The 27,930-nt window shown below is 54.9% G+C and overlaps 3 protein-coding genes across 4 annotated transcripts; 2 read left to right on the plus strand and 1 right to left on the minus strand.

Moving 5' to 3' along the window:
• The first annotated feature begins 311 nt into the window (after window positions 1-311).
• Window positions 312-10,388, plus strand: LOC140264842 (kinetochore-associated protein DSN1 homolog). Its single transcript, XM_072360745.1, has 12 exons — window positions 312-513; window positions 592-628; window positions 4,510-4,561; window positions 4,842-5,084; window positions 6,037-6,110; window positions 6,319-6,391; window positions 6,675-6,762; window positions 7,005-7,064; window positions 8,088-8,159; window positions 8,244-8,391; window positions 8,717-8,804; window positions 10,177-10,388. Exons 1-12 carry the CDS (start codon window positions 479-481, stop codon window positions 10,260-10,262), a joined length of 1,056 nt encoding a protein of 351 aa, XP_072216846.1. The 5' UTR covers window positions 312-478; the 3' UTR covers window positions 10,263-10,388.
• Window positions 10,389-10,578: 190 nt separating this feature from the next.
• MVB12A (multivesicular body subunit 12A) lies at window positions 10,579-12,933 on the plus strand. 2 transcript variants are annotated; one of them, XM_072360749.1, is made up of 9 exons: window positions 10,579-10,684; window positions 10,793-10,885; window positions 11,103-11,199; window positions 11,297-11,423; window positions 11,614-11,742; window positions 12,078-12,175; window positions 12,486-12,550; window positions 12,625-12,675; window positions 12,767-12,933. In XM_072360749.1, the coding sequence occupies exons 1-9, from the start codon at window positions 10,601-10,603 to the stop codon at window positions 12,827-12,829; spliced, it is 807 nt and encodes a 268-aa protein (XP_072216850.1). In that variant the 5' UTR covers window positions 10,579-10,600; the 3' UTR covers window positions 12,830-12,933. The 2 variants fall into 2 exon arrangements, with proteins under 2 accessions (XP_072216850.1, XP_072216851.1); XM_072360750.1 differs by having other exon boundaries at window positions 10,580-10,728.
• A 251-nt stretch (window positions 12,934-13,184) lies between these two features.
• On the minus strand, window positions 13,185-26,363 carry LOC140264844 (endoplasmic reticulum transmembrane helix translocase-like). The gene is made up of 26 exons (XM_072360748.1): window positions 26,003-26,363; window positions 24,806-24,895; window positions 24,404-24,594; window positions 24,033-24,105; window positions 23,581-23,736; window positions 23,279-23,348; window positions 22,442-22,548; window positions 21,740-21,869; window positions 21,411-21,466; window positions 20,946-21,072; window positions 20,570-20,707; window positions 19,972-20,092; window positions 19,276-19,433; window positions 18,846-19,021; window positions 18,159-18,269; window positions 17,513-17,638; window positions 17,108-17,216; window positions 16,717-16,916; window positions 16,305-16,401; window positions 15,684-15,865; window positions 15,365-15,479; window positions 14,919-15,115; window positions 14,627-14,769; window positions 14,119-14,230; window positions 13,732-13,875; window positions 13,185-13,535 (listed from the first exon to the last, which is right to left on the minus strand). The coding sequence occupies exons 1-26, from the start codon at window positions 26,339-26,341 to the stop codon at window positions 13,425-13,427; spliced, it is 3,579 nt and encodes a 1,192-aa protein (XP_072216849.1). The 5' UTR covers window positions 26,342-26,363; the 3' UTR covers window positions 13,185-13,424.
• Window positions 26,364-27,930: the final 1,567 nt, after the last annotated feature.

Consider the following 27,930-nt stretch of genomic DNA (forward strand, 5'->3'; position numbering starts at 1 on the left):
TCCAAAGCCTTTTTTTTATTATTATTATTATTATTATTACTTTTGTTCTCTCCATTTTGGGGAGGGGAGGGGGCAATCTACTGCGCATGCGCGTAGGCCGCTCATTAGCCAGCGAAAGTGCGCATGCGTGTAGGCCTCTCATTAGCCAGCGAAAGTGCGCATGCGTGTAGGCCTCTCATTAGCCAGCGAAAGTGCGCATGCGTGTAGGCCTCTCATTAGATAGTGAAAATGCGCATGCGTGTAGGCCTCATTAGCTAGCGAAAGTGCGCATGCGTGCAGGCTCATGAGCTAGCGACAGTGCGCATGCGTATAAATCCCAGCTAGCGAAAGCGCACATGCGCACATATCTATGTCGTTCTACGCATGCGCCTAGCGCCCCAGCTTGGCTTTGCGCCCGGCGCATGCGCACTCCTCACAGGGCGCCGCCATTTCCCGGCGTGCACTGCGCCCAACGGTCGTTCGCGCGCTCGGAGCCGCCATGGAGGCGCTTCCGGAGGGTTCGGTTCGGTACCGGTGAGTGACGCTGTGGGTCGGGGATGGGGGATGGATGTCGGTACCGGCTGCCGTAACCCGACCGAAGGTTCCTTGCAGGTCCGAGGAGAGGCGGCAGAGAGCGGCGGGGATGGAGGTGAGCGGGTGGGAGGCTCGGGGGGCTGAGGAGGCTGAGGGGCCTGTGTGAGGGGGATGAGGGGCCTTGGGGTCTGTGAGAGGGAGCCGGGAGGGTCTGAGGGCCCGCAGGGCGTCTCTGAGTGGGATGGGGGGGGCTGAGGGGGCTTTGGGTTCTCATTAAGGGGACTGAGGGGGCTGAGAGGGTCTGGGGGGCCTCTCTGAGTGGGCTGGGGGGTTCTGAGGGGGCCTTGGGGTCTGTGTGAGGAGGCAGAATGAGGAGCTTGGGGGGGCCCCTGAGGGGGCCTTGGGTTCTCCTTAAAGGGACTGAGGGGGTTGAGAGGGTCTGGGGGGCCTCTTTGAGGGGGACGGGATGGTTTGGTGGGGTCTTGGGGCCTGTGTGAGGAAGCTGGGAGGGTCTGAGAGCCTCTTGGGGCCTCTCTGAGTGGGCTGGGGGGCCTGAGGGGCCCTCAGGGGGTCTGTGTGAGGAGGCAGAATGAGGAGCTGGAGGGTCTGAGGGGGCCTTGGGTTCTCTTTAAGGGGATTGGGGGGGACTGAGAGGGTCTGGGGGGCCTCTTTGGGGGGGGCTGGGGTGGTCTGACGGGGGCTTGGGGAGTGTGTGAGGAAGCCAGGAGGGTCTGAGGGCCCCTCCAGGCTTCTCTGAGTAGGCTGTGGGGTCTGAGGGGGCTTTGGGGATTTTCTGGGGGTCTGAAGGGGCCTTGGGGCCTATGTGAGGAAGCTGGGAGGGTCTGAGGGCCCGCAGGGCGTCTCTGAGTGGGATGGGGGGGGCTGAGGGGGCTTTGGGTTCTCATTAAGGGGACTGAGGGGGCTGAGAGGGTCTGGGGGGCCTCTCTGAGTGGGCTGGGGGGGTCTGAGGGGGCCTTGGGGTCTGTGTGAGGAGGCAGAGTGGAGACCTGGGGGGGCCTGAGGAGCCCGTATGAGTGGGCTGTGGTGTTCTGAGAGGGCCTTGGGGCCTCTCTGAGGAGGTATTGGGGCCTGTTGAGGGGGCTGAGAGGGTCTGACGGGGCCTTGGGGCCTGTGAGAGGAAGCCGGGAGGGTCTGAGGGGACCTCAGGGCATCTCTGAGTGGGATGGGGGGGTCTGAGGGGGCTTTGGGGACAGAATGAGGAGCTGGGGGGGGTCTGAGGGGGCTTTGGGTTCTCATTAAGGGGACTGAGGGGGCTGAGAGGGTCTGGGGGGCCTCTTTGAGGGGGGTGGGATGGTCTGATTGGGCCTCGGGGCCTGGGTGAGGAAGCTGGGAGGGTCTGAGGGCCCTCAGGGCCTCTCTGAGTGGGCTGGGGGGGTCTGAGGGGGCCTCAGGGTCTGTGTGAGGAGGCAGAGTGAGGAGCTGGGGGGTCTGAGGGGGCCTTGGGTTCTCTTTAAGGGGTTTGGGGGGGACTAAGAGGGTCTGGGGGGCCTCTTTGAGGGGGCTGGGGGGGTTTGAGGGGGCCTTGGAGTCTGTGTGAGGAGCTGGGGGGACCTGAGGGGGCCTTGGGTTCTCTTTAAGGGGATTGAGGGGGCTGGGGTGGTCTGGGGGGCCTCTTTGAGGGGGCGGGGGGGGTCTGAGGGGGCCTTGGAGTCTGTGTGAGGAGCTGGGGGGGCCTGTGGGGGCCTTGGGTTCTCTTTAAGGGGTTTGGGGGGGACTGAGAGGGTCTGGGGGGCCTCTTTGGGGGGGGCTGGGGTGGTCTGACGGGGGCTTGGGGCCTGTGTGAGGAAGCTGGGAGGGTTTGAGGGGGGTTTGGGGCTTCTTTGAGTGGGCTGGAGGTATCTGAGGGGGCACTGGGGATTCTCTGGGGGGTCTGAAGGGACCTTGGGGTCTGTGTGAGGAAGCTGGGAGGGTCTGAGGGCCCGCAGGGTCTCTCTGAGTGGGATGGGGGGGGCTGAGGGGGCCTCAGGGTCTGTGTGAGGAGGCAGAGTGAGGTGCTGGGGGGTCTGAGGGGGCCTTGGGTTCTCTTTAAGGGGATTGGGGGGGGCTGAGGTGGTCCGAGGGGGGTTGGGGCCTGTGAGAGGAAGCCGGGAGGGTCTGAGGGCCCTCAGGGCCTCTCTGAGGGGGCTGGGGGGGTCTGAGGCGGCTCTGGGGACAGAATGAGGAGCTGGGGGTGCCTGAGGGGGCCTTGGGTTCTCTTTAAGGGGTTTGGGGGGGACTGAGTGGGTCTGTGGGGCCTCTTTGGGGGGGGCTGGGGTGGTCTGACGGGGGCTTGGGGCCTGTGTGAGGAAGCTGGGAGGGTTTGAGGGGGGTTTGGGGCTTCTTTGAGTGGGCTGGAGGTATCTGAGGGGGCACTGGGGATTCTCTGGGGGTCTGAAGGGACCTTGGGGTCTGTGTGAGGAAGCTGGGAGGGTCTGAGGGTCCCTCCGGGCCTCTCTGAGCCTCTCTGTGTGGGCTGGGGGGGTCTGAGGGGGCCTCAGGGTCTGTGTCAGGAGGCAGAGTGAGGAGCTGGGGGGTCTGAGGGGGCCTTGGGTTCTCTTTAAGGGGATTGAGGGGGCTGGGGTGGTCTGGGGGGCCTCTTTGAGGGGGCGGGGGGGGTCTGAGGGGGCCTTGGAGTCTGTGTGAGGAGCTGGGGGGACCTGAGGGGGCCTTGGGTTCTCTTTAAGGGGTTTGGGGGGGACTGAGAGGGTCTGGGGGGCCTCTTTGGGGGGGGCTGGGGTGGTCTGACGGGGGCTTGGGGAGTGTGTGAGGAAGCCAGGAGGGTCTGAGGGCCCCTCCGGGCTTCTCTGAGTAGGCTGTGGGGTCTGAGGGGGCTTTGGGGATTCTCTGGGGGACTGAAGGGACCTTGGGATCTGTGTGAGGAAGCTGGGAGGGTCTGAGGGCCCTCAGGGCATCTCTGAGTGGGCTGGGGGGGTCTGAGGGGGCTTTGGGGTCTGTATGAGGCAGCAGAGTGAGGAGCTGGGGGGGCCTTGGGTTCTCTTTAAGGGGATTGGGGGGGGCTGAGGTGGTCTGAGGGGGCGTTGGGGCTGGCGTGAGGGGGCTGAGAGGGCTCTGGGGCCTCTTTGAGGGGGGCGGGATGGTCTGATGGGGTCTTGGGGCCTGTGTGAGGAAGCTGGGAGGGTCTGAGGGCCCTCAGGGCCTCTCTGAGTGGACTGGGGGGCCTGAGGGGGCTTTGGGTTCTCATTAAGGGGACTGAGGGGGCTGAGTGGGTCTGGGGGGTCTCTTTGAGGGGGGTGGGATGGTCTGATTGTGCCTTGGGGCCTGTGTGAGGAAGCTGGAACGGTCTGAGGGCCTCTTGGGGCCTCTCTGAGTGGGCTGGGGGGGGGCTGAGGGGGCCTTGGGTTCTCATTAAAGGGACTGAGGGGGCTGATGGGATCTGGGGGGCCTCTTTGAGGGGGGCGGGATGGTCTGATGGGATCTTGGGGCCTGTGTGAGGAAGCTGGGAGGGTCTGAGGGCCCTCAGGGCCTCTCTGAGTGGGCTGGGGGGTCTGAGGGGGCCTCAGGGTCTGTGTCAGGAGGCAGAGTGAGGAGCTGGGGGTTCTGAGGGGGCCTTGGGTTCTCTTTAAGGGGATTGGGGGGGACTGAGAGGGTCTGGGGGGCCTCTTTGAGGGGGCTGGGGTGGTCTGACGGGGGCTTGCGGCCTGTGTGAGGAAGCTGGGAGGGTTTGAGGGGGGTTTGGGGCTTCTTTGAGTGGGCTGGAGGTGTCTGAGGAGGCACTGGGGATTCTCTGGGGGTCTGAAGGGACCTTGGGGTCTGTGTGAGGAAGCTGGGAGGGTCTGAGGGCCCTCAGGGCCTCTCTGATTGGCCTGGGGGGGTCTGAGGGGGCCTTGGGGTCTCTCTGAGGAGGCTGGGGGAGTTTGAGAGGGTCGTGAGGACATGAGGGGGATCTAAGGGAGCTCTGGAACCTCAGCCTGAGGGAGCAATTGGGGCCATCTCACTTCAAGCCCCATAATACCTGCAGAAACGTTCTTCCCACAGACTTCTCTCACCGGATCCTTCCTTGCAGCGGATGGGGATGCTCCACTTAGGGGTGAGTGAGGGAACTCTTGTGTTGTAAGGGTGGCACGCACTGCCCAGAGCTGGAGCTGTCTTATTCCTTGGGGGTATTGACACCCACATGAATGCTTTAGTGCTCAGCCTGTTGTAGGGAACTGCTTTTGGCAGCAATGGGGCTGAAGGTTGTTGGATTCAATGATCTCCAGAGGTTCCTTCTATCCCCAATGATTCTATGACCCTTATGGGTCTATTCTTACTCATGATGTTCTATGGTTCTTTAATACTTACACGTTCATTATGCCTGTTTTTCACAGAACCTGACTCTGGAGAGAAAAAAGATCCTGAGAAGCTTCCAGAGCCAAGTGATATTGCTGCTGTTAGCCAGGAGATTGTTCTACCTGAAGCAGCTGCAGGAAAAACATCCCATGGGAGCCCAAGCTCTGGGAAAAGCCAAAACAGCAGCAGATCTCAAAGCAAACGTCGCTCTTGGCGTCGGTCAAGCCTGAAGGGGATGAAACGTCGGAAATCTCTGCCTCCTTTTCATGAGGATCTTACAGGTAAGTGCTGGTCTGCCCTTTGTGAAAGTCTCTTGAGGATCATAGGATGGGTTGGAAGGGACCTTAAAGGCCAAAGAACTGTAGAGTCCTAGAATGAGTTGGAAGGGACCTTAAAGGTCATAGAAGCATAGAATGGGTTGGGTTGGAAGGGACCTTAAAGGTTATGGAACCATTGAATGGGTTGGGTTGGAAGGGACCTTAAAGGTCATAGAACCACAGAATGGGTTGGGTTGGAAGAGACTTTAAAGGCTAGAGAACTGTAGAATCCTAGAATGGGTTGGAAGGGTCCTTAAAGGTTATGGAACCATTGAATGGGTTGGGTTGGAAGGGACCTTAAAGGCCAGAGAACTATAGAATGGGCTGGGTTGGAAGGATCCTTCAAGATTGTGGAACCATTGAATGGGTTGGGTTGGAAGGGACCTTAAAGGTTATGGAGCCATGGAATGGATTGGAATGCTTCTCAAAGGTCATGGAACCATAGAATGGGTTGGGTTGGAAGAGACCTTAAAGGCCAAAGAACTGTAGAATCCTAGAGTGGGTTGGAAGGGACCTTAAAGGTCATAGAACCACAGAATGGGTTGGGTTGGAAGGGATCTTAAAGGTTATGGAGCTGTGGAATGGATTGGAAGGGTCCTCAAAGGCCACGGAACCATAGAATGGGTTGGGTTGGAAAGGTCCTCAAAGGTGATGGAACCAGAGAACTCTAGAATGGGTTGGAAGGGTCCTTAAAGGTCACAGAACCTTGGACATGTCCAGGGATGGGACACCCACAGCAGTGCCAGCTCCTCACCTCCATCTGCCCCAAATCTCCCTCCTCACCTTAAAGCCATTCTCCCATGAGGTCGTTGTGTTAATGGGTTCCATAAGCCCACGTTAGTGTCTTTTGACAACATTTTTGTGCTCGTGGATTGACATCAACTCGTTCCTCAGTCATTTTGTTCTCATTTTTCAGCACTGAGCCGAGCCATTAGCCTGGACCTGCCAGAAACAGATCGCCTTTCTATGCTGCTGTTATCCAGCTTCCAGGTCAGCTCCTCTGTTATCCAAGCAGGTTATTTTTCCGACCTTCCATTTATGTTCTGCTTTGTAGAACTGAGCTGTGAGATCAGAAAAGAGAAGGAGGAATTCATTTCTCCTTCACTTAATGAGTTTTCCTATAAGCATTGTCAGGCTTTGATGGGGTCCCACAGCACACAGACAGATTTGGGGTGATGAGGTCTTTGTGTTCTCCTAGTTCTCTGTGCAGAAGCTCGAGCACGTCTTGGAGCAGACAGAAGGTTTCAGTCCTGAGGCCTTCAAAGCCAATGGTGAGTTGTGTTCTATGTGTTATAAATGAAGTTATAAGCACAGCTTTCCATGGGCGTGCTGGCTTAAAGAGGAAGATTCAGGTGCTGATATCATCTTGAGTGCTGAGTGGGGTCTTTAACATCAACCACAGCTTATGTGAAGGATGTTAATAAGCACATTAATCACAGAGATCAACCCAAATGGCAGCTGAGAACCTTCAGACAAGCAACCAAGCTGCTTTTCTGCTCTTCAGTGGGCAGCTGCTTTGAGAGCTGCTCACCTTGCTCTGTTTTCCACCTCCAGTCAGCTCCGTTTCAGAAGACCTGAAACGATACATAGAGAAACTGAAGCTGGATGGAACCTTGAAGGGCTGCATTGAGAAAGCTGAAGGGTAAGGATTTCCAGGCCACTCTTTGTTATTATTCAGGTTTTCCTGCTTAAATATCCCATTTCCAAACAGTAAACGAAGCATCCTGGGGCTGATGACATTACTGCAATATCACAGTGGATATTTAAAGGGGGATATTTTAAGGCTCTGTGTGCTTTAATTGCTTGCAGAGCCCTCTGTGATGTGTGTGTGTGTGATAGTGTGTGTGATAGACAAATGCATCCATCTCTGTATCTCTGCTTCAGGGACCCCTCGGGTTCTGTTTCGGATGAGTCGGTGTGCAAAGCAAAGGAGTGCATTGCCAGGTGAGGGCTGAGTCTCAATGGAGACCACCATTGATTTTCCTGCCTTTCTACAAAGCATTTTTAGTGCTTTTTTTCCCTTCAGTTCACTTCCCATGAGCCTACGTTGCAATTTAACCCCACAGAGGGGGATTCCTGCTGCGTGCAGACCCACTCTGTCCTAACCATGTTATGGAATGGGAAGAGACCTCAAGGATCATCCCAACACCCCCCGCTGCATGCAGGACCACCAACCTCCATATCTAACACTGCACCAGGCTGCCCATCCAACCTGCCTTTAAACACCTCCAAGGATGGATGGGGCACCCACAGCCTCTCTGTGTTCCAGCACCTCCCCACTCAATAAAGAACTTCCCCCTGATATCCACCCTTTAATCTTCCCTCCCTCAACCCCAAACCATTTTCCCCTTGTCCTGCTATTATTATCCACCCTTTCAAAGGGTTGACTCCTGTTTGTAGGCTCCCTTTAGGTCCTGGAAGGCTACTGATCACCTCAGTGCCCCCCCCCGCCCACCTCAGTGCCCCCCCCGCCCACCTCAGTGCCCCCCCCGCCCACCTCAGTGCCCCCCCCCGCCCTCCTCAGTGCCCCCCCCTGCCCTCCTCAGCGCCCCCCTCCTCCAGACCCTCCCCAGCAACTCCCTGTCTTCAATTGAGACCCCCAACCCTGGACCCAGCCCTCTAAATGGGGCCTCTATGAGAGCAGAATGGGACAATCCCCCCCCCCCCATCCCACTGCCACCCCTCTGCTGATGCAGCCCAGGATCCCATTTGCTTTCCAAGCCATCTTCACACCCTGCTGCCTCATATTCAGCTTTTCACCCCCCAGGACCACCCCCCATCTCCTTTGCAGTGCTGTTCTCCAGCTCTGCTCCTCCCACTCTATCTATCCACCTGGGATTCCTCTATTCCAAGTGCAAAACGTTGCATTTTTCTCCTGTTTGAACCTCATTATTCACCATTTGAGCCCTCTGGATGGCATCAGCCCTTCCTTCCACGATATATCAGCCACGTTTTCTATCCCTATAGGTTTTCAGTTGAATGCCAGGCGTGGGATGAGCTCCTACAGCGCTACCAGAAGGATGCAGAGGAAACATCCAGGTAAAGATTGTGACTAAAACCTTTAGATGGTAACATAGGAATAACACACATCTTTGTGCAATGAGTCACTGCTTTGTCTTGCAGGCAGCTGGAGGATTGCAAGAGCAAACAGGGCCGGGCAGAGCCTCCTGATTACCTGCATACATCTCAGGCTGAGGTGCTGAGCACCAAACCCAACTATCAGAGGATGGTGGATGAGCAGGGGGAGGTGCTGAGCTGCATGGAGCTGGTGGTGAGTCCCATTAACTACAAGTAGGGCTCATTTGGAGCAAGGAAAGTTTGCCCTTTAATTAACGATGGTAATTTAAGTGGGTTTTATTGGCTGATGTCAGACTTAAAGCAGAAGGATCATCCCCAGGCGTGTTGGCAGCTTCTCCCTTCTATAGGCTCTCTTATTAAACACCACGAGCTTCTCTTATTAAACACCACAAGCTTCTCTTATTAAACACCACGAGCTTCTCTTATTAAACACCATCTCGCTGCTTTCCCCCTTGGCAATTAATTAACGGTATGAATAATTACCAGTGCTTTATTCTTTAATGATGATTGTTTTACAGCTCGATGAACTGCAGCAGGCAGCCAAGATGCTGCAGGCCTTCAGTGAGGACAGCAGGCAGTACCTGCAAGGGCTGTCCAGGCGGCTGGGTGAGCTCAGGGCCCCTATTGCCTTGTGTCCCAAAGGGGGGGGATGCTGTGTCCCCAATGGGGGGGGACATTATGTCCCTTTGGGGGGGTAGGGGTGACACCATGTCCCCATGGGGGGTGTCATTCTGTCCCTACGTGAGTATGCTGTGTCCCAATGGGGGGTGATGCTGAGTCCCTATGGGGGGGGGGGGGGTGACATTCTGTCCCTATATGAGTGATGTGACCCCAAAGGGGGGGTGATGCTGTGTCCCCAATGGGGGGGTGACATTATGTCTCTTTGGGGGGGGGGGGAGGGGTGACACCATGTCCCCATGGGGGTGGCATTCTGTCCTTCCATGAGTGATGCTGTGTCCCCAAAGGGGGGGTGATGCTGTGACATAATGGGGGGTGACATTATGTCCCTTTGGGGGGGGTTGACACCGTGTCCCCATGGGGGTGGCATTCTGTCCCTACATGAGTGATGCTGTATCCCAATGGGGGGCGATGCTGTGTCCCTATGGGGGGGGGTGATGCTGTGTCCCTGTGGGGGGGGTGACATTATGTCTCTTTGAGGGGGGGGGGGGAGGGGTGACACCATGTCCCCATGGGGGGTGGCATTCTGTCCTTCCATGAGTGATGCTGTGTCCCCAATGGGGGGTGATGCTGTGACCTATGGGGGGTGACAATATGTCCCTGGGGGGGGATGGTGACACCACATCCCTATGGGGGGTGGCATTCTGTCCCTACATGAGTGATTCTGTATCCCAATGGGGGGCGATGCTGTGTCCCTATGGGGGGGAGGGTGACACTGTGTCCCTATGGAGGGGTGGCATTCTGTCCCTATATGAGTGATGCTGTGTCCCCAAAGGGGGGGGTGATGCTGTGTCCCTATGGGGGGGAGGGGGGGGGGGTGTGACATTATGTCCCTATGGGGGGGTGGCATTCTGTCGCTCCATGAGTGATGCTGTGTCCCCAAAGGGGGGTGATGCTGTGTCCCTATGGGAGGATGGGGTGACATTATGTCCCCATGGGGGTGTCATTCTGTCCCTACATGAGTGATGCTGTATCCCAATGGAGGGGGATGCTGTGTCCCTATGGGGGAAGGTGACATTATGTCCCTATGGGGGAGGTGGCATTCTGTCCCTATATGAGTGATGTTGTGACCTAATGGGGGGTGACATTATGTCCCTGGGGGGGAGATGGTGACACCACATCTCTATGGGTGACATTATGTCCCTATGGGGGGGTGGCATTCTGTCCCTACATGAGTGATGCTGTATCCCAATGGGGGGGGGGGGGGTGATGCTGTGTCCCTATGGGGGGGTGCCGCTGTCTGTCTAATGGTGCCGCGTTGTTCCCGGTGCTGCTGACAGAGCTGTTCCTTCTCTTACAGCCGCACGGACCTTCCGGCAGCTGGAGAACTCCCCGGTGCGGAAACTGATCGCAGCCCCGGACCGGAAAGCACCGCCGGAGGGCTGAGCTGCGCCGAACGGGGCCGAGCGGAGCCGAACGGAGCCGAATGGAGCCGAGCGGAGCCGAACGGAGCCGAATGGAGCCGAGCGGAGCCGAGCGTCCCAATAAACGGCCCCGTGTGGGCGAACTGCGCATGCGCGTCGTTTCCCGAGTGCTTCCCGCTTCCGCGTTTGAAAGCGTTTTGGGGGGGGTGCTCAGCCTAACGCTTCTCATTGGTCGCTCTGAGCGTCGCTCAAAGTTTCGCCTCCAATCGTTTCGTTCCGCGCTCATAGTCAGCCAATAGGCGAGCGAGGAGCGCTACCGTGTGGCTCCGCCCCGTTTACCTCAGGGAGGAGGCGGCCATCATGGCGGCGGAGGAGGAAGCGGCTCCGCTGAGCGGTGTGGGCTGGGCGGCGGGGCCCGAGGCGGCTCCAGCGGGCTGGAGCGTGGTATGAAGGGAGGCTGCGGCCCGACGGGAGGCTGCAAGACGAGGGTGAGGCTGTAGTTCGAGGGGAGGCTCCGCTGCGGCCTGGTCTCACCCTCTGCCCACCCCACAGATCACCACCAGCGTTGAGGGCAACGCGGCCAACCTGGGCAGCAAAGGCTTCGGACACAAGGGCGGGTACCTGTGTGTGAGCACCGCAGCTCCGGTACGGGGACACAGGGCCGGAATAGGGCGGTGGGGTGATCCCGAGGGCCACCATGGGGGTCTGGGGGCGAGCCCGGGGCCTAGGCCCAACCCCGGGGCCTACCCTGAGGCCTAGGCCCAACCCCGGGGCCTACCCTGGGGCCTAGGCCCAATCCCGGGGCCTCCCTTGGGTTCTGGGCCCAACCCCGAGGCCCATGTTGAGCTCTCGGCCTCCACAGGACTCGGCTGGGCCTGTGGTGACTGACGTCCAGGTGCTGAGCGACCGAAGTCCACAACCCACAGGCTACACTCGAGCCCCCGAGTTCCCAGAGCCTCGTAAGTGCCGTCGGGATGGAGCTGTGGGGGGGAGTTGGCAAAGCTCTGGTCTCACCTTTGGCTCCTCTTTCACCATTCACCCCGTTTCCCTTTTAAGGTTTGGGTGTATCCCGTAAGAAAAGGCTTTATGTGAGATTGCAGCCCCGCGGGGTCGCTGAGACGGCCGTGTTCGACATCAAACTGAGTGGGAAGAGCAGAGCTGTGCCACAATACATGAAGGTTGGGTAAGGGAAGAAACCAACCCCTCCACCCCATCCCCAAACACAAAGTACATGCACAAATAATGGGCTACCTGCTGCCATTTAGCCCTATTTCCCCTCCCTTCCCCTTCCCGTGCTCCATTCCTTTTTCCTGTTCCCAAATATTTCCCCGTTTTTTGTTGTTTTTAACCATTTTCCCTTTTTTTCCCCATAGGGAAATGGGTAGCTTTGCCATCTGGTGTAAGAAAGGAGCCCTTCCCAAACGTAGCCCTCCTCCTGTCCCCAAGCCCAGGACGGTCAGCCTGGGTTTGAAGCAGCTCTCATTGGCCGACTCTGAACAGCAGTACGTATACATTGAGCTCATCTACTCCTACCTGGAGCTGGGAGCAGATTCTGCTGCTGCTTTATGGCGTTAAGGCTTTGTGGCTCTCGCTACCTGTTAATGAGGTTAATCAGCTCTGGGCTCCCCAGTTCAGGGCTGATGGGGAACTGAGCCCAGTAGAGGGTGCAGAGGTGGTGGGGATCTGCAGCACCTCCTGATGAGGACAGGTTGAGAGCCCCAGGGCTGTGATTAAACACTGTGCTATAGGGAACTGCTTTAGGGGAAGGCACTGGGGGAGCTCCAGAGTGTCCCTTCAGCCCCTGTGGAGCTGTCATCCCATAATATTAATCCCATAGGTCACCTGAGAAGCCCGTGGCTCGCTCTATCTCCAGGCGTGCTTCCATCACACTGCACAACTCAGCCGATGATGGCTCCAGCATCTACAACCTCTCAGGTACCCGTTTCTCTGGACCATAAAGCTGCACAAAGCAACATGGCCCTGCTGAAGGAGTTCTGTTCCCTTTAAACACCAGAACCCAGATAAGCTTGTAGAGCTTTCTCTTATTGAGACCTTTCTCCCTGCAATTCCTCACCTGCTCAACACAGTGCTCTGTTTCAGAGCGGCTCCTTTGTTGCTCATAAAATCCCTGCCCCTAATAACATGCCCTAATATCATCCCTAATAACATCCCTTATAACGTGCCCTAATAACATGCCTTATGACATAACCTGCCCTAATACCATCTCTGCCCCTTCTCTTTGCAGCGATGGATGGAGTCCCTTTCACACTACACCCCAAATTCGAGCGCGGTCCCAAATCCGACAGCAACGTGAGTGTTCCTTCACCCTCCAGTTCCATCCCACCTCCCAACCTCCCTTCACTCAAAGCCCCCTTTAATTTCAGGCTATTCTCTCCGACCTGACAGTCAAATCGCTGGCTGATATTGAGAAAGAGGTAATTAAAACACCTCATCCTATTGGGGTGAATGATGGCAACGCTCCCGATAACCTCAAATCCCACACTGGTTTTCTCTCATTGTTTCCAGTACAACTACACTTTTGTAGTGGAACGGACAGCAGCCGCTCGCCTCCCTCCCTCCATTTGCTGACACCATTCGGGTTGCTGGAGCACCGAGCCATTCTCCCTCCTTAATTAAGACCCAATTAACATGAAGTAATACCGAGGGATGACAATAAAGGCGTTTCTCTCATTGCCTGCCAAAGTATTTTCATGATGTTTTTTGAGGCTGCAATAGAGGAGTTCCTGGTGCTTTGGCTTCTGTGATTGGAAACGTGGGGCAGCACGGCTGTGTTTATGGCTGTGTTTCTCCTCCTGTGCTTTAACATCACCACAGCTCTACTCTGAACGTCGGATTACAGCGTTTCTGGTGCTGCTTTTTCAGCCTAATCCTCCCTTTCCTATGGATGCTCCCCATTTAAAAACATCACCAAGGAAATCCCAGCCACCTTTCAAAATACATCAGGCTTGATTTCGTTACCAAAGACTGTAAACGTCTCCTGGAGCGGGGCAGTACAAAACAAACCAGCAGGCTCTAACGTCCTGGGAACACCAAAAAAAAGTCATTTCACGGAGGTGATTTCCACACGAGATGGGAAGAAACTTCTCCCAGAGCTCAAGAATCGCTCTCAAATCATAGGGGATGATTTCATTACGGGGTGCCCCCCCAGCAAAGTCCTTGACGTTCACGAAGGCACTTTGAGTTTTGCTCTCCCCAGCAGGAACTGAAGGATGCGGTCGGCCAACAAGGCGAGGAAGAAGTCGGCCAGCAGCACCTCCGTGATGACCATCTTGAACTGGGAAACAAAGGCAACGGTGAGCACCCATCCTCCCCCTTCCCCCCTCATTGCACAAAGCCTAATAGAGGTGCTGAGCACTGAACCGCTGCTGCTCCGCAAGCTCTACTTAAAGCTATTTCCTGCTGGCTTGTGAGAGCCTTCATGTTGTGAGGACTGGCTTTAGGGGCAGCACAGCCAAGCGCCGCATACTCACCTCGGTAGGGATCTCCACCAGCCCAAACTGTTCATTAAACTCAGGCGACGAACCCGTGAGCAGCCCCACGATGGCCAACCCTGAGAGGATGATGCTCCACAGCAGAGGTTTGTTCTCCTGCAGGCTCTCCATGAAGGGATGGCCCTAAAATGGCAGCGGGGAGGAACTGTGTCAGCAGGCAATGCTGCGCTCACAGAACATTCAAGGTTAGGGGATAAGGAGCAGTTTGGGGCACAAAGCTTGATCCAACTTGAGCCAAAAGAGGGAGCTTTTCTCTGCAGAGCACTGAGCAACCTGCTGGTTGTAATTAGAGAAGAGCAGTGCTTTGTTTGAGTGTGTCTGAGTGGCACAATTGCTCCTCTGGATTGTGACCGAAGTGTGGCTTGCCTTGTAGTTGATTGCAAACGTGGCCATCTGCATCGCCATCGACATGATGTACACGGTGCTGTTCACGAGGCTGGGCTCAAACTCCTTGTATAGATCCACAAACTCTTCCCGTCTAAAAGAGAGCAGAGCTGGAGACATCAACAGGATCACCACGAGCAAAGCTTTCCCCTAAACCCAGCCCCCACTGATCAGTGTTATGCGCTAATTCAGCCGCTCTGCTTTCATAGCACCCTGCTGCAAGCACAGCTGATGGGGATGGCAGAACTTGAAGGGGCTGGGAGGAACTGCTGGAGGTCATTTGTCCAACCCCTCCTGCTTTAAGTAGGGAACAGATCAAATCAAGTGAAAAATATACATATGGCTTTCTCCATTCTCCTCCTTTGAGAAGGGCAGAGATGGGGACACGGGGCTGAATGTTAAGATTTATTCTCATTTCCTCGTCACTAGCTTTTCTAACCTTACTGGCTCTAGGATGAGCTGCTCCTGTGCTGGAGGAAGGGACACTTACTTGGAAGCACTGCGCACCTGTGCACCGCGGTACAGGTAAACCAGGCTGAGGAAATGCACCAGGAACTGCAGCAGCACCGTCAGCACCGTGTAGAGGTTGAAGATGTTCGGCAGAGGGCGCTCCTTGGACAGAGTCTTCAAAGGCTGGGAGTTAAAAAATGCAAGCAAGAGTTCAGACCTCTCCGTGAAAGTTAATTAAAAACAGCTTCGTTTTGGAGAGGGGCAATCATGCGGCAGGCTTGATATGAGAAACATGGAGTGGGTGTTTCTCAACGCGTTGATCTCCCCCGTACCTTCGACCTGGAGATGAAAAGGAAGCAGCCAGCCAGCAGCAGCCCCTGCAGTGTGGCTTGGAAGTCACTGAACTTCACCCCTTCCAAATAGAGGACGCTCTGGCTGTAGGCTAGAATCAGGGCGTTCAGGGCGAGGATCTTGAACATCTGGAGGGTGGTCACGAGCGTGCAGCGACCTTGTTTGATCACGTGGCAGACTGAGGAGGAAGAGGTTGGAAGCAGAACAAAACAGCTTTGGGGACTTTGTGCCTCTTTTGAAGCAGTGCAGATCAGCACAGAGCATCCCCCCCCCCCCCAATGTGGAAGACCCCACCGCTGTGCAAAGCTGTTAAGTTTGGGAGCACTTCACCCCACACCCCAACCTCTGCTTATTCCTTGATGGGATCAAGGAATGGGGCCACGTCTTGATCCACACCACGCACTCAGCTCCCTCCCCCTGCACTTACTGCACTGGATGGAGGAGAGCTTGGAGGTGAAGGGGGCTGCAATGCTGGCATCGCCCAGCTTTACCACCGGCACGCGGTCCTCCTCCAGATCCTTCAGCACCTGACTGATCCGCTCCTGCAGGACAGAAGACAAAGGCACGTTGCACACCTTCACTGTGCTGCCCTTCCTTCTTCCAAAGCAAAAAGAAGTCCCTGTTCTCGCTCTAGTAATGCAAGAAGCTCCTTTTCCCCATCTCCGGTCCAGATGAACCAACAATACACCCAAAAAGGAACAAAGAGTGATGATAATTAGTGGGGCTTTGGATGCCTTGTTACTGACCCTTTGCATGGCCAGCTGCTCCTCTCGCTGGGACATGACTCTGTGCTTGGCACCACGCGACGTGGGCTTCACCGTCCCACTCCCCAGCGTCACTGCAGCAGGCCTGAGCTCAGTGGGACCATCCCGAGGCCTCTTCTTCCTCTCAGGCAATCTCTCGGGAGCGTTGGCCAGCAAAGCTACTCCTGAAATAACCAAAACACCATCTGTGGGGCAGAATTCCATTTGTGGGGCAGAATTCTACCTGTGGGGTAGAATGCTGCGCTCCCTTTGCAAAGCACTCGCACCAAAAGGGAATGCTGATGGCCATCTATGCATGCAGCACGTTATGGAGTGACTGCAGAGTGGCTGGCTGAAAGGGAAAAGCTTTGAAAAGAGAAAAAGTAGGAAGAATCTCTCTTCTATAAAGATATATTTGCAGCTAATTCCCGCTGCCTGCTTATATATGCACAGCAGGTATTCCACCAGCACAGAGATCCTTCTTTAATCTCACTTTCTGACCCTAAATGATGTTGGACAGATCAATTCCAGCCCCAAAAGAAGAGAAATTAACATTGGTTTCATACGTAAGAACTGCCACCAAACTCAGCGGTGCTCACGTGGGGCATCCTGCAGCGCACTCACCCACATCTGCATGTTTCAGAGCTCCGACGTCGTTGGTTCCATCCCCGCACATCAGCGTGACGTAGCCCAGGCTCTTCAAAGTAGTGATCACAAACTCCTGCCATAAAGAACCACGTGGTGAGAACTGGCAGAGCAGCCGAGCTGGGCGACTCGTTGGCTCCTGAACCACACTCCAAAAGGTTCACCCTAGGTTTTAATCTTAGGAACGTGGAGCTAAATGAGCCGGTGTGTTCAGGATAATGACAGCGCACACCCTGAGCTGTTTTCTTGCTGCCAGCTGGCTTGGATGGCACGAGAGGTTTTGCTCATAGGCTGATAACAGCTTTATGAGCGCTGCTGCTGCTGCTGCTGCCACGCACCAGATGAGCCCCACTGTCAAACCAAATGTGGTGTTTTTATCGACATCTCTCACCTTCTGCTTTGGCACCACTCTGGCAAACACTTGGACGTGCGGTATGAGCCGCAGCAGCTGCTGTCTGTTCAGAGCCTGCAGGTGAGAGAGACCTTCCCCAGTCACACAGAGGTCGTAGCGCTGCGTCAGCTCCCGCAGGGAGGTGGGCAAAATGGGGAACACGACGGTGCCGTCGATGGATCGCCACTGCCAGGTGGAATCTGCAAAGAGAAGCTCTCATTGTATCCTAATGCGGAGAAGGGCAGAGGACTGAGCGTTATCTGGGACTCTGGGAAGCAAACGAGCCCTTTTCATTATCAGCATACATGCTCGTAGTATGGGGCTGCAGTGCTCCAGGAGGGATTTGGCTGCTGCATGCACTGCTGCATGCAATCTGCATGTAATCAGTCACCTTTGCTGGCAGGAGGCTGCAGAATGAGAGTGTGTTCCCTCTGCAGGAAGTGCAGCTCCCTGGCCACGTGGCAGGCGGTCAGAGGGTTGTCTCCTGTTATCATCACTACCTGAAAGGAAAGCACAAGGGCTCAACATCAGTTCTGAGGGCACCGAGAAGAGTTCAGCCCAGCTGGGATCCTGGAGATGTTCCCTATGAGGTGCAGCTCAGTGCAGCACCTTCAAGAAAGGCTTTCTCTCCAAGCCACAGCAAATGCCATTGCAAAAAGAACACCACATCCATGCTGCTTCCCCTCCTTCAGCACAAGGAACCCTTTGCCTTCATTCCAAAGGCACCAAAATTCCACATCCCAAGAGCTCTATGGCTGCCAGCAAGGCCAGGATGCCGCTTGCCAGCGATGCTTACGTGGTGCGACGCGTTCTGGATCTCCCTGATGACGGACCTGGAGTCTGTTTTCAGAGGGCAGGAAACCACAATGAAGCCAGCAAAGCGAAGGTCACACTCCAGAGCTTCACGTTTTATCTCTCGCACCTGCCACAGCAAATGGGGAAAACCCATTGATTCTGTCATTCTGTCATTGATTTGGTGAAAACTGGAGCGCCGCCCGATGCTTCACCACAGCTGCCTTGTCTGCTGGTGGGGGCTTCTATGCAATGAAAGCATCGTTTGGAGGACAATCTGTGCTCTGAGAAGCGTAGGGCAAACCCAGCTCATCCTCAGCTGCTCTACAGGGAAGACCTCTTGGAGTTAAAGCTCAAGAAATGGCCCTGAAAAGTCTTGTGCACCCTCATCCCCATCTAATAGGGGGTTTGGAGGTAAGAAGTTCAATGCTGGGATTCCATGAGGGAAGAGCTGTTGCTTTACAGACAGGAAAGCAGAATTATTGCTCGGTGAAGATAAAACTGGGAGCTTTGGGCATCCACGAACCCAAAGATTCCCTCCCTCTCCCCCGACTCTGCCACAACCAAACTGGTGCCATCTGTTTTCCTTTAAGAGGCCGAAGGATTTAAGCTCCTTTCTTTTGACTCCAAGGCTGAGAAAGCAAGCATACCTGCTGGTGAGTGAGGTGCCCCAGTTCCTTGTAGCCCAGGGCCAGCACTCGTGCCCCCTCGTGGGAGATTTCAGTGTGCACAGCGTGGTAGTTGCTTGGGCACTGAGATAACTGGAGAAGGTGTGGGGAAAAGTCATGTTAATATCATCCTGAAGGTGTAAACGTTCTGATATTTCACATTAAATATGGTAGGGGGGGGACATAGAATCCTTCTGTCCCACATCCAGCTATTAGGGTAAAATCCCCACATCTTGTATCAGGGTTCTAAGACAAGATTCCTTCTGTCTTGCCTCTGGGTTCCAGGACAAAAATCTCCATGTTCTGAATCCAATTCTAGATCAAAATCACCACATCCAAGTTCTAGGTTCTAGGATAAAATCCCTGTCCCAAATCTGGGTTCCAGGACAAAATCCCTAAATCCAGGTTCCAGGTTAAAATCCCCACGTCCTCAATTCAGGTTTTAGTACAAAATCCCCACATCCAAGTTCCAAGACAAACTCTCTACGTCCCAAATCCAACTTCCAGGACAAACCCCATTCTCTACGTCCTGAATCCAGCTTCAAGGACAAACCCCCCCCTCCCAAATCCCACATCCAATTTCCAGACTCGATGGGTTCAAAGTGAGGTGTGATGGCACAAACCCACGTGCCATAGAAGACCCTCGTTGTCCTGGAGAGCTGCGCTCACCATTTTATGCAGCGTCTCCGGGGCCCCTTTCACAGCTGCAATGTAACAGAGATCAGCAGCACCGATCTTCTCGTAGGACGCCAAGACAGACATTCTTTTCAGAGCACTGGCAAAATGAAAGCGCTGGTGAATTTTCAGTCCCTGAGTTTTAATACTTCTGGGGAAAACTTTCTCATCTGGAAACAAAGAGATCAGGAAATCCTGAAAGGTTTCTCGGTAGTAGAAGCAAACTCCCTCCCCCTTCAGGTCCCACTCATATTTCCAATGCTCTAAAGTGAATCCCACCCCCATTGCGTGGAGAGCGATCAGAACTAAAGGCAGCAACCAGTGGTTAGGAATACCCACAGCCCTGAGAATGGACTTTTGCTATTCACCTAAATCCATGTTCCTGCCATCCATCCATCCCCAGACACACGTATAAAGGTTTTACCTTTGGTCAGGGTCCAGTCTACCGCCGTCAGCATCGCCTTCTCCAACGGATCCCCCACCAAGGTCCCATCATCCAGCTGCACGAGCGAGTGGCACGTAGCGATGGCTCGGTGGGTTTCTATAGGAATGTCAGAGACGGGCGTCACTTCTTTCCCTTCCCTGCAGCACAAAAGAAGACCACCCGTGTTAACAACCCTGTTACGATGCTCCAAAATGGGTTTGGGGGATTTTTCTCAGCCCATTTCCCCCCTTAAAATTCATATTCTATGATGGTAAACAGTGGAGCTGCTCGTGGCAAGGTGGCAGCTGTGGGAAGCTCGGCTCTGTTGGCCAATGCAACTGCATTGGTCATTTCAACTGCAGATCTGAGCAGAGCGCTCCATAAAAGGAGCCTGAATTAACACATTTATACAGCTATGAAATAAAAGGGCTGAGAGATCTCCCTGCTCCAAGCACTGCGGGAGCTGGGAATGTTCAGCCTGGAGAAGAGGAGGTTCAGGGGAAACATTATTGCTCTATAACATCCTGAAGGAACGACTGGATGTTGTATTGAGGGACATGGTTTAGTGGCAGCTATTGGTAATAGGTGAACGGTTGGACTGGATGATCTTTTAGGTCTTTTCCAACCTTGGTGTTTCTATGATTCTAAATGAATGAGGAAGCCAAGGAAGTCTTATTCTCCGCTGCCTGCACCCACCTGAGCCCAGCCACTCCTCTCACCACCAGGTGGTCGCTGGTCAGCGTGCCTGTCTTGTCAAAGCAGCAAACCTCCACTTTGCCCGCGAAAGGGATGCGGAAGGGCTCCGTGCAGTACACATCTCGGAGGGAGAAGAGAGAATTCTGTTACAGGTGGGCTGGTGCAAAGCAGGGGGAGCTCAGAGGCTTTTCTACGCAAGGCAAAAGGAATCAATGCAGAACTCAGAGTCAGCGAGCTCCCAGCTCTGAATTTCTATGGCATTTAAAAGCAATGTGGCAGCAAAGCCATCCTAGGCTGAAGGTGGTGAATTCCCTCCTCTATATGTGGGAAGCTGCTGAGCACGCAGGTGTTCACATCAGCACTTTGGTTCGGCTCTTTTGGACTCCCTTGAAAGCACACACCCTCAGTTCTGCCCTATGGGGTTTAAGCAAGCCCCCTTCCCACCCACCACAGTGCAGGAGATGACAGTGATTTCACACCCACTGACGTCCCCACAGCTCCAGATGTACGAATCAATGGCAAAATCAGAGCTGGGAGGGCTTGGAAAGACCCTCTGGAAGCAGAAGCAGCCTGTGTTTTGTTTCTGTTTGGTACTTACAGAGCTTGGCCAAAGCGATGAGGGAGGTGTTGACGGCCAGAGAGAGCTCGATGGGAAGTTCAGGTGGAACAACAGACGTTAGTATTAATGTACACTCGAGGAAGAGCTTGTAGCGATTCCTGCTGGGATCTTTGGTGCCTATGGGGTGAGAGAAATCCTGTACCTCCTGCCCCATAGAACTAATAAGAGCGGCGCCCCAGAGAAGCACAGCTACCTAACAGGAGCTGTAGGAGGGCAAGAAAAGCAACCAGAATGAAGTGTGGGCCCTACCCTGAAAACTGGAGCAGCCCAACCCAGCTACACACTCAGAAATAATTACAGCTGTCCTTCCCACAGCTCTGGGCAGAGAGCTGGAAGAGGCAAGGAAGAAACTCACCTTCAATCCAGACGTACGACGCAGCAGCGACAGCAAAGACCAGCAGGAAGAGGATGAAAATGAAGGTCTCTAAGTTATTGGCCGTCACTCTCTTCACCCCAAAGAGGATTGTACGGAGCAATTTCCCCTGAGAAGAACAGCCTTCAGTGCAAGAAAGCAGCTCTGCAGCATGCACTGCTTTGTTCAAAACGTGTACAAAGCCCAGTTTTACAATCACACTCCGCTGTTTTTGGTCTGTAACCCTCCAAATAACCCGCGACCTTCAGCCCTCCCCACCAAAACACCAAGCCCATTCTTCAGTCCCTCTCTGCCACTGCTTTTAAGGATCCTTATGTTTTATACCTCTCTAACCCGTGTCACCATGGTGCCCCCGTTTCCATCCCCCACTGCTCTATTGCTCCTTAAAGCACTGAATGAACACCATGAGGGTGCTGATGGGGGTGAGCAGGCGCATGCACATCTTACCTGAGATGTATTGAAGCCGGTCCTCAGCGCATATGCCACGCATCCATTGTCAACAGCTGGAATGGGAGCAGGAATGAAGGCCGTGAGTTTACTGTGTGTCTTATGGGGGGCTTATCATAGGGAAATAACGCTCAAAGCTTTGCCCTCCCATCACTTGCAAGGGGATAAATCAACTTGAGGAGGAACTAACAGCAATCTCTCACCGTTGTGGTGCGTGAGGCTGAGGAGAGCAACTCAATAACTGCCTCCAAAAGTTGCATTGAGCCCCATGAAATTAACCCATGAGCGTTTCGTGCCCTCTCACAGAGGGAATTGACATGGGTACGTACGTTTCAGCCCCGTGCTGGCTTTCTGGGGCGGGATGTGCTGCACTACTTTGGTTCCACCAAATATGATGTGCAGTCGGGCATCCGTCTGCATGTCCAAAACGTGCTCTGGGCTGAGATCCTCCACGGGCTCCTGCAGGACAACGTTCAGCTCTCAGGTTCAATGTTATTGATAAGTAAACGTGGAGCACGCCTGTCTTTTCATATCCCACATGAAGGTGCTCTCAGCTTCGCTCCAGCTAAAAGCAGCCCGAGGTGAACTCAGCAATTAACGTGCTCTGGGTTCAGAGCCAGACATTCCAGCGTGGGGGATGCAGTTCCCCCTTGGCACGCTGAGTACAATGAGGGAGGCTCTGAGATCACTACTTACTATCTCTACATCTCCCGGTGCACCAGGAAAGGTTTTGAAGTGCTTTCCACTTTATTCCTCCCACCTCTACCCAACCAAAAGAATTCAGACAGGGGAATGCGTGGGAGGACAACGCCACGCTCTTGTAGTTCTGCCTCCAAGGCTGGAAACGCAGCCAGACCAAAAAGGAATCCTGTTCTCATTAACCAGAGATCATCCATCGCTGACAGGGAGATGATAACAAGCAGGCCAGGCTGCTCACGCCAGCATTCACACAGAGATCAACGTGTGCGACCTCAGCGCCTTCAATATTTCTACTTTCCAACCAGGACAACACAGAATGATTTCACACAGACCTTCATTTGTGGCACAGACTCTCCTGTCAGCATCGCTTCGTCCACGATGCACCTTCCACGGAGGAGCAGCACGTCGCACGGCACGAGGTTCTCATGAGGAGATCGGCCTGCCATTAAGACATTACAAATGAGGAGATCGACCTGCCATTAAGACATTACAGCTCAGAAGTTGAGAGGTAGAAGCAACACGTGGATGTCTGGAAGGGAGCAGCTCTCCCTCGGTTCAGCTAATACAGAAGGTTCCCAAAGGGAATCAATGAATCACTCATGGGCTGCCAACTCTATTATCCCATGGCTGAGCAGTGCTGAGAACCCTGAAGGTTCTTCAATGAGATCAGAAAAGTTCCCAGTTCAAGTCATTTTAGCTCCCATTGACACTTCTAAGATAGGAATGAGAATCCTGAAGGTTATTCGGCCTTCGATGAGATCAGAAAAGTTCCCAATTCGAGTCATTTTAGTTCCCATTGACACTTCTAAGATAGGAAATGCACCGTGAGGGAAAGAGAACCTTCAAAAGGGAAGCACAGCTGAGACAGAGCCCTCCCCCCCTTCCCTCTAAAGGAGGTATTGTAAGCAAGAAGGAAACTCTTCACCTTCCTCATCCTAAGTGGAGGACAAACCCCTTTTGCCTCGAGATTTCCCTTCCTTCAAGTCAACAAGAAGAGATCAAACCTTAGAGCTGTTACACCAATGAACCGAACCGCTCAGAAGCGCCCAACCAGGGTCAGTTTTTTGGTATTTTGGTGTTTTTTTTTTACACCTCTGTGTGATTTTCGCTGAGTGAAACTTCACACATCAGGAGGTTTTGAATGAGCTTTAGGTTGCACAAAGCTTTACCGATGGAGACGATGTCCCCCGGGATGATCTCGTCGCTGGAAATGGGTCGCCACTTCCGATTCCGATAGACCTGCAGGAAAAGAGTTGAAAGAAAACATATAAAAATAAAGATAAAAAAGGCATTTTGATGGTCCCGCTTGCGTTAATGTCGTCTGAAAAGGACAAGGATGAGAAAAAGGAGCAGCAGCTCTGCTAACAACCACATCCAACCCTCCATGGAGCCATGGCGCTGTGCTCATGGTTATTTCCCCTCTGACTGATTTGTGCTCATGGTTATTTCCCCTCTGATTGGTTGGGGTTACCTGGATCATGTACGGCTTGTTGCCCATCTTTCGGATCTCCGACATGTTTCTCATCTGCTGCTGGACCAGAGAAGCCTCGAATGCAACCAACATGGAGAGGGTGAAGACGCTGTAGTACCAGTACTCATCCAAGCACCACAAACCCACACAGAACACCTGCAAGGAGAACACAAATTGCTCTCATCTCGCTCAGAAAGGAAAAGCCTTCCATTTCCAGGCATCTTTTCCACCTAACTGAGTATGCATTTGGTTGCGTTAAGCTGAGAAAAAACCACAGCGGATGGCGGGACCTCGTTAGGGAGAAATTGCTCCCACAGCAATGCAATAAATCGCTGTTGCAGGGTGAGAATAGCTTTAGATTTAAGTGATTCTGCCATTAAACCTGTAAGGAACTCTCTCTTTTTTATGGCAGAACAAAGTCTTTGCAGCTCCCTTCTATCTGTTTCCTTTACCTGGAAGACAAAGAACGGCGCCGTAGCTCTTTCTTTAAAAAGCTCCAAGAATTCCGGCACCACCATCTCAGCCCTGGGGATAAAATAATTCATATTAATTGAATCCTCATTAACCTAAAACCTCTGTGCCCTCAACACAAAAAAACCCAGCCAGGAGCCACTTGCAGCCTCTGCATCACAACACCCAGATACCACCCACCTCTTTCTCCCCTTTATTTCCTGCACTTCATCACTTTCCATCTCCTATTCTCTGTCCTTAAGAGAAACCTGACGGCTGCCAAGCAACGGCAGGGAGGCAACATTTGAAAGCACAGCTCGACGCTTTGGGATCGTTCTCATTCTGAAGAGAGATCCGTGCATGGAAAACTTACTTATTTGTGCCATATTTCTTCTCAGCTGCTCGGATATCTTTGTCTTCCTGATAGCCGCGGGCGTTCTGATAGTAACACAGAGGGTGTTCCACAGGGAAAGCAACAGGAAGAAACCGTTTCTTGCCATTTGTCTCGTAGGAGTATTTGATTTTCTGAAACTCGAAGGAAAGAGCCTCCTGCCCGTCCTCATCCTATAGAAAGGGAGCAAAAACAACGAGTGAACACCAGCAGGAAGAACAGAAACCCCAACCCTTCGCATCTCTTTGCTGCTGTGGGATTCTGCCTGCAGTACAGAGAGGAGACACAGCAGTGATGTTTGACACGACATCCCCACGAGCTGATACGTCCCAAACCAGTTAAACCAAGAGCAAAGGAACGGCAGCTCCGCACCTCTCGACTCACCTGGTCTCTGTGGAGAGGCACCAGTTCGACGGATCCGTTGTTGGGGGTCGGCACGACTTTAGCCAACGTGGCTTTCTTAGGGCTGGGCTCCTGAAACGCAACACAGAGACGTCACAGAGCAGATCACGGAGCCCTGGTTTCGCTGTCGAGCCAAAGGAAGCCCCGCTGGATCACACCAAGCCATGCAGAACAAAGCAACCTTTGTCCTTTGGGGCTTTAGTTTGCAGAGCTCCTCCTTAAAGACCACAGAATCACGGGGCTGTTGGGTTGGAAGGGTCCTTAAAGATCATTTGGGGCACAGAATGGGTCGGAAGGGTCCTTATAGACTCTCAAACCACAGAACCACAGCGCAGTTGGGTTGGAAGGGTCCTTAAGGCTCATCTGGGGCACGGAATGGGTTGGAAGGATCCTTAAAGATCCCTAAACCACACAATCACAACACAGTTGGGTTGGAAGGGTCCTTAAAGACCATGTGGGCACGGAATGGGTTGGAAGGCTCCTTAAAGACCCTCAAACCACAGAACCACAGCAGAGTTGGGTTGGAAGGGTCTTTAAAGATCCCTAAACCACACAATCCCAACACAGTTGGGTTGGAAAGGTCCTTAAGGCTCATTTGGGGCATGGAATGGGTTGGAAGGGTCCTTAAAGATCCCTAAACCACAATCCCAATGCAGTTGGGTTGGAAGGGTCCTTAAAGACCCTCAAACCACACAATCACAAAGCAGTTGGGTTGGAAAAGTCCTTAAAGATCATTTGGGGCACAGAATGGGCTGGAAGGCTCCTTAAAGACCCTCAAACCACAAATTCACAGCGCAGTTGAGTTGGAAGGGTCCTTATAGACCCTCAAACTACAGTCACAACACAGTTGAGTTGGAAGGCTCCTTAAGGCTCATTTGGGGCACAGAATGGGCTGGAAGGCTCCTTAAAGACCCTCAAACCTCAGAACCACAGCACAGTTGGGTTGGAAGGACCCAAAGCCCGACAGCTCCAACCACCCCCCTCCTCCATACACTACAGCCCCCCACTCACTCCATCACATCCCCCCAAACCCCATCCCCGACCTCGGCCTCCTCCAGGGCCGGAGCACCCACAGCTTCGGGTCGTGTCGTGTCGTGTCGGGTCGGGTCGGGTCGGGTCGGGCCGGGTCCTCCCCCCCCCTCTCCCGGTCGTGCCCGTCCCCTCCCCCCCCAAACTCACCCTGACGCACGTGAGCGCGCAATGCGCGTGCACCGACCAGAGCCCCGAGAGCGCCGTGAGCAGATGCAGGACGCCAATGGCGGCCAACGCCAACAAAGCGGCCTCAGGCGGAGCCGGGCCCGGGCCTTGCGCCGCTTCCTCCTCCTCCTTCACCGCCACCGCCGCCGTTTCCCCCCACGCCGCCCACACTCGCGGCCCCCACAGCCACAGCCAGGCCGGGTAGAGCCCCGCCACGAAAGGCAACACGGTGCCGTGGAGGAGCCGCGGCCTCCGGCGGTACAGCGTCACCGACGAGACCAGCTCGTCCGCTGGGCCCGGAGCCGGGCCGGCCGCCGCCATCTTCCCAAGGACCGCCTGCAGACGGCTTACTTCCGCTTCCGGTAAGAAGGAGATGCGCTTCCGCTTCCGGAAACGGAGTGCTGCGCATGCGTAGTGAGGCGGAAGAGGGATGTGAGTATGGAGGGGACCGGGCCTAGCTCGGGCCTAGCTCAGGCCTAGTTCGGGCCTAGCCCAGGCCTAGCTCGGGCCTAGCCCAGGCCTAGCTCGGTTCGGTTCGGTTCATTCGGTGTCGTCTCTCAGGCAGGCGGCCCTGGAGATCACGGCGCGGTATTGCCGTACGGAGATGGAGCAATATGGCCGCTGCGTGGCCGCCAGCCCGACTTCGTGGCAGACGGATTGTCACAGCCTGAGGAACAACATGGCGCGGTGCGCCAACACGCAGTGAGTGGGGGGGGGGTAAAGGGGGGATGGGGGGGTTAAAGGGGGTCTTGGGGGGGTAATGTAGGGCAATGTGGGGCCTGGGGGGGGTAAAATGGGACCTGGAAGGGAGGGGGGAGGTTAAAGTGGGGGTGGGGGGGTAATGTAGGGCAATGTGGGGCTGAGGGTGTTAAAGTGGGGCCTGGAAGGAGGGGGGGGGGCTAAAGGGGGTCTTGGGGGGGGGTAATGTAGGGCAATGTGGGGCCTAGGAGGGTTAAAGTGGGGCCTGGAGGGGGTAAAATGGGACCTGGAAGGGAGGGGGGGGGGTTGAAGTGGGGGGTGGGAGGAGTAATGTAGGGCAATGTGGGGCTGGGGTGGAGGGGGGGGTGTTAAAGTGGGGCTTGGGGGGTAAAATGGGACTTGGAAGGGAGGGGGGAGGTTAAAGTGGGGCCTGGGGGTGGGGGGGTGGGTAAGGAAGGGCAACGTGGGGCCAGGGGGGGGTTAAAGTGGGGCCTGGGGGGGGGGGAGTAATGTAGGGCAATGTGGGGCTGAGGTGTTAAAGTGGGCCTGGAAGGGAGGGGGGGGGGCTAAAGTGGGGTCTGGGTGGGGGTAAAGTGGAGCCGGGGGGAGTAAAATGGGACCAGGAAGGGGGGGGGGGTGTTAAAGTGGGGCCTGGGGGGGGGTTAGAGTGGGATCTGGGGGGGGTTAAAGTGGGGTCTGGGGGGTGGGGGGGGGTAATGTAGGGCAATGTGGGGCCGAGAGGGGTTAAAGTGGGGCCTGGAAGGGAGAGGGAGTGGGGGGGGGTTTGAAGTGGGGCCTGGGGGGGGGTAAAATGGGACCTTGAAGGGAAGGGGGGGTTAAAGAGGGGCCTGGGGGTGGGGCGGGGGGGTAAATGTAGGGCAATGTGGGGCCTGGAGGGGGTTAAAGTGGGGCCTGGAAGGGGGGGGGGTTGGGTAAAGTGGGAACTGGGTGGGGTAATAATGGGACATTGAAGGGAGGGGGGGGGGGATTAAAGTGGGGCCTGGGGGGGGGGTTAGAGTGGGGGTGGGGGTGTAATGTAGGGCAATGTGGGGCCTGGGGGGGGGGGGGGGGTTAAAGTGGGGCCTGGAAGGGGGAGAGGGAGGGTTAAAGTGGGTCTGGGAGGGGGTAAAGTGGAGCCAGGAGGGGGTTAAAGTGTGGCTGGGGGGTGTAAAATGGGACCTGGGAGGGGGGGGGGGGGAGGTAAAGTGGGA

Source organism: Excalfactoria chinensis, unplaced genomic scaffold, assembly GCF_039878825.1.
Source record: "Excalfactoria chinensis isolate bCotChi1 unplaced genomic scaffold, bCotChi1.hap2 Scaffold_326, whole genome shotgun sequence".
NCBI classification, from domain to species: domain Eukaryota; kingdom Metazoa; phylum Chordata; class Aves; order Galliformes; family Phasianidae; genus Excalfactoria; species Excalfactoria chinensis.

What these genes read in the sequence shown, in the direction of transcription:
- LOC140264842 (XM_072360745.1), top strand. Translation starts at nt 479, where the DNA reads ATGGAGGCGCTTCCGGAGGGTTCGGTTCGGTACCG. An exon ending in GAGGGTTCGGTTCGGTACCG is followed by an intron (nt 514 to 591) that starts GTGAGTGACGCT and finishes GGTTCCTTGCAG; the next exon opens with GTCCGAGGAGAGGCGGCAGA. An exon ending in GCAAAGGAGTGCATTGCCAG is followed by an intron (nt 7,065 to 8,087) that starts GTGAGGGCTGAG and finishes CTATCCCTATAG; the next exon opens with GTTTTCAGTTGAATGCCAGG.
- MVB12A (XM_072360749.1), top strand. Translation starts at nt 10,601, where the DNA reads ATGGCGGCGGAGGAGGAAGCGGCTCCGCTGAGCGGTGTGGGCTGGGCG. An exon ending in CCACAATACATGAAGGTTGG is followed by an intron (nt 11,424 to 11,613) that starts GTAAGGGAAGAA and finishes TTTTCCCCATAG; the next exon opens with GGAAATGGGTAGCTTTGCCA. An exon ending in CAGCATCTACAACCTCTCAG is followed by an intron (nt 12,176 to 12,485) that starts GTACCCGTTTCT and finishes TTCTCTTTGCAG; the next exon opens with CGATGGATGGAGTCCCTTTC.
- LOC140264844 (XM_072360748.1), bottom strand. Translation starts at nt 26,341, where the DNA reads ATGGCGGCGGCCGGCCCGGCTCCGGGCCCAGCGGACGAGCTGGTCTCG. An exon ending in ACAAGCCGTACATGATCCAG is followed by an intron (nt 23,349 to 23,580) that starts GTAACCCCAACC and finishes CTTTTCCTGCAG; the next exon opens with GTCTATCGGAATCGGAAGTG. An exon ending in CAGGTGCGCAGTGCTTCCAA is followed by an intron (nt 14,231 to 14,626) that starts GTAAGTGTCCCT and finishes GCTCTCTTTTAG; the next exon opens with ACGGGAAGAGTTTGTGGATC.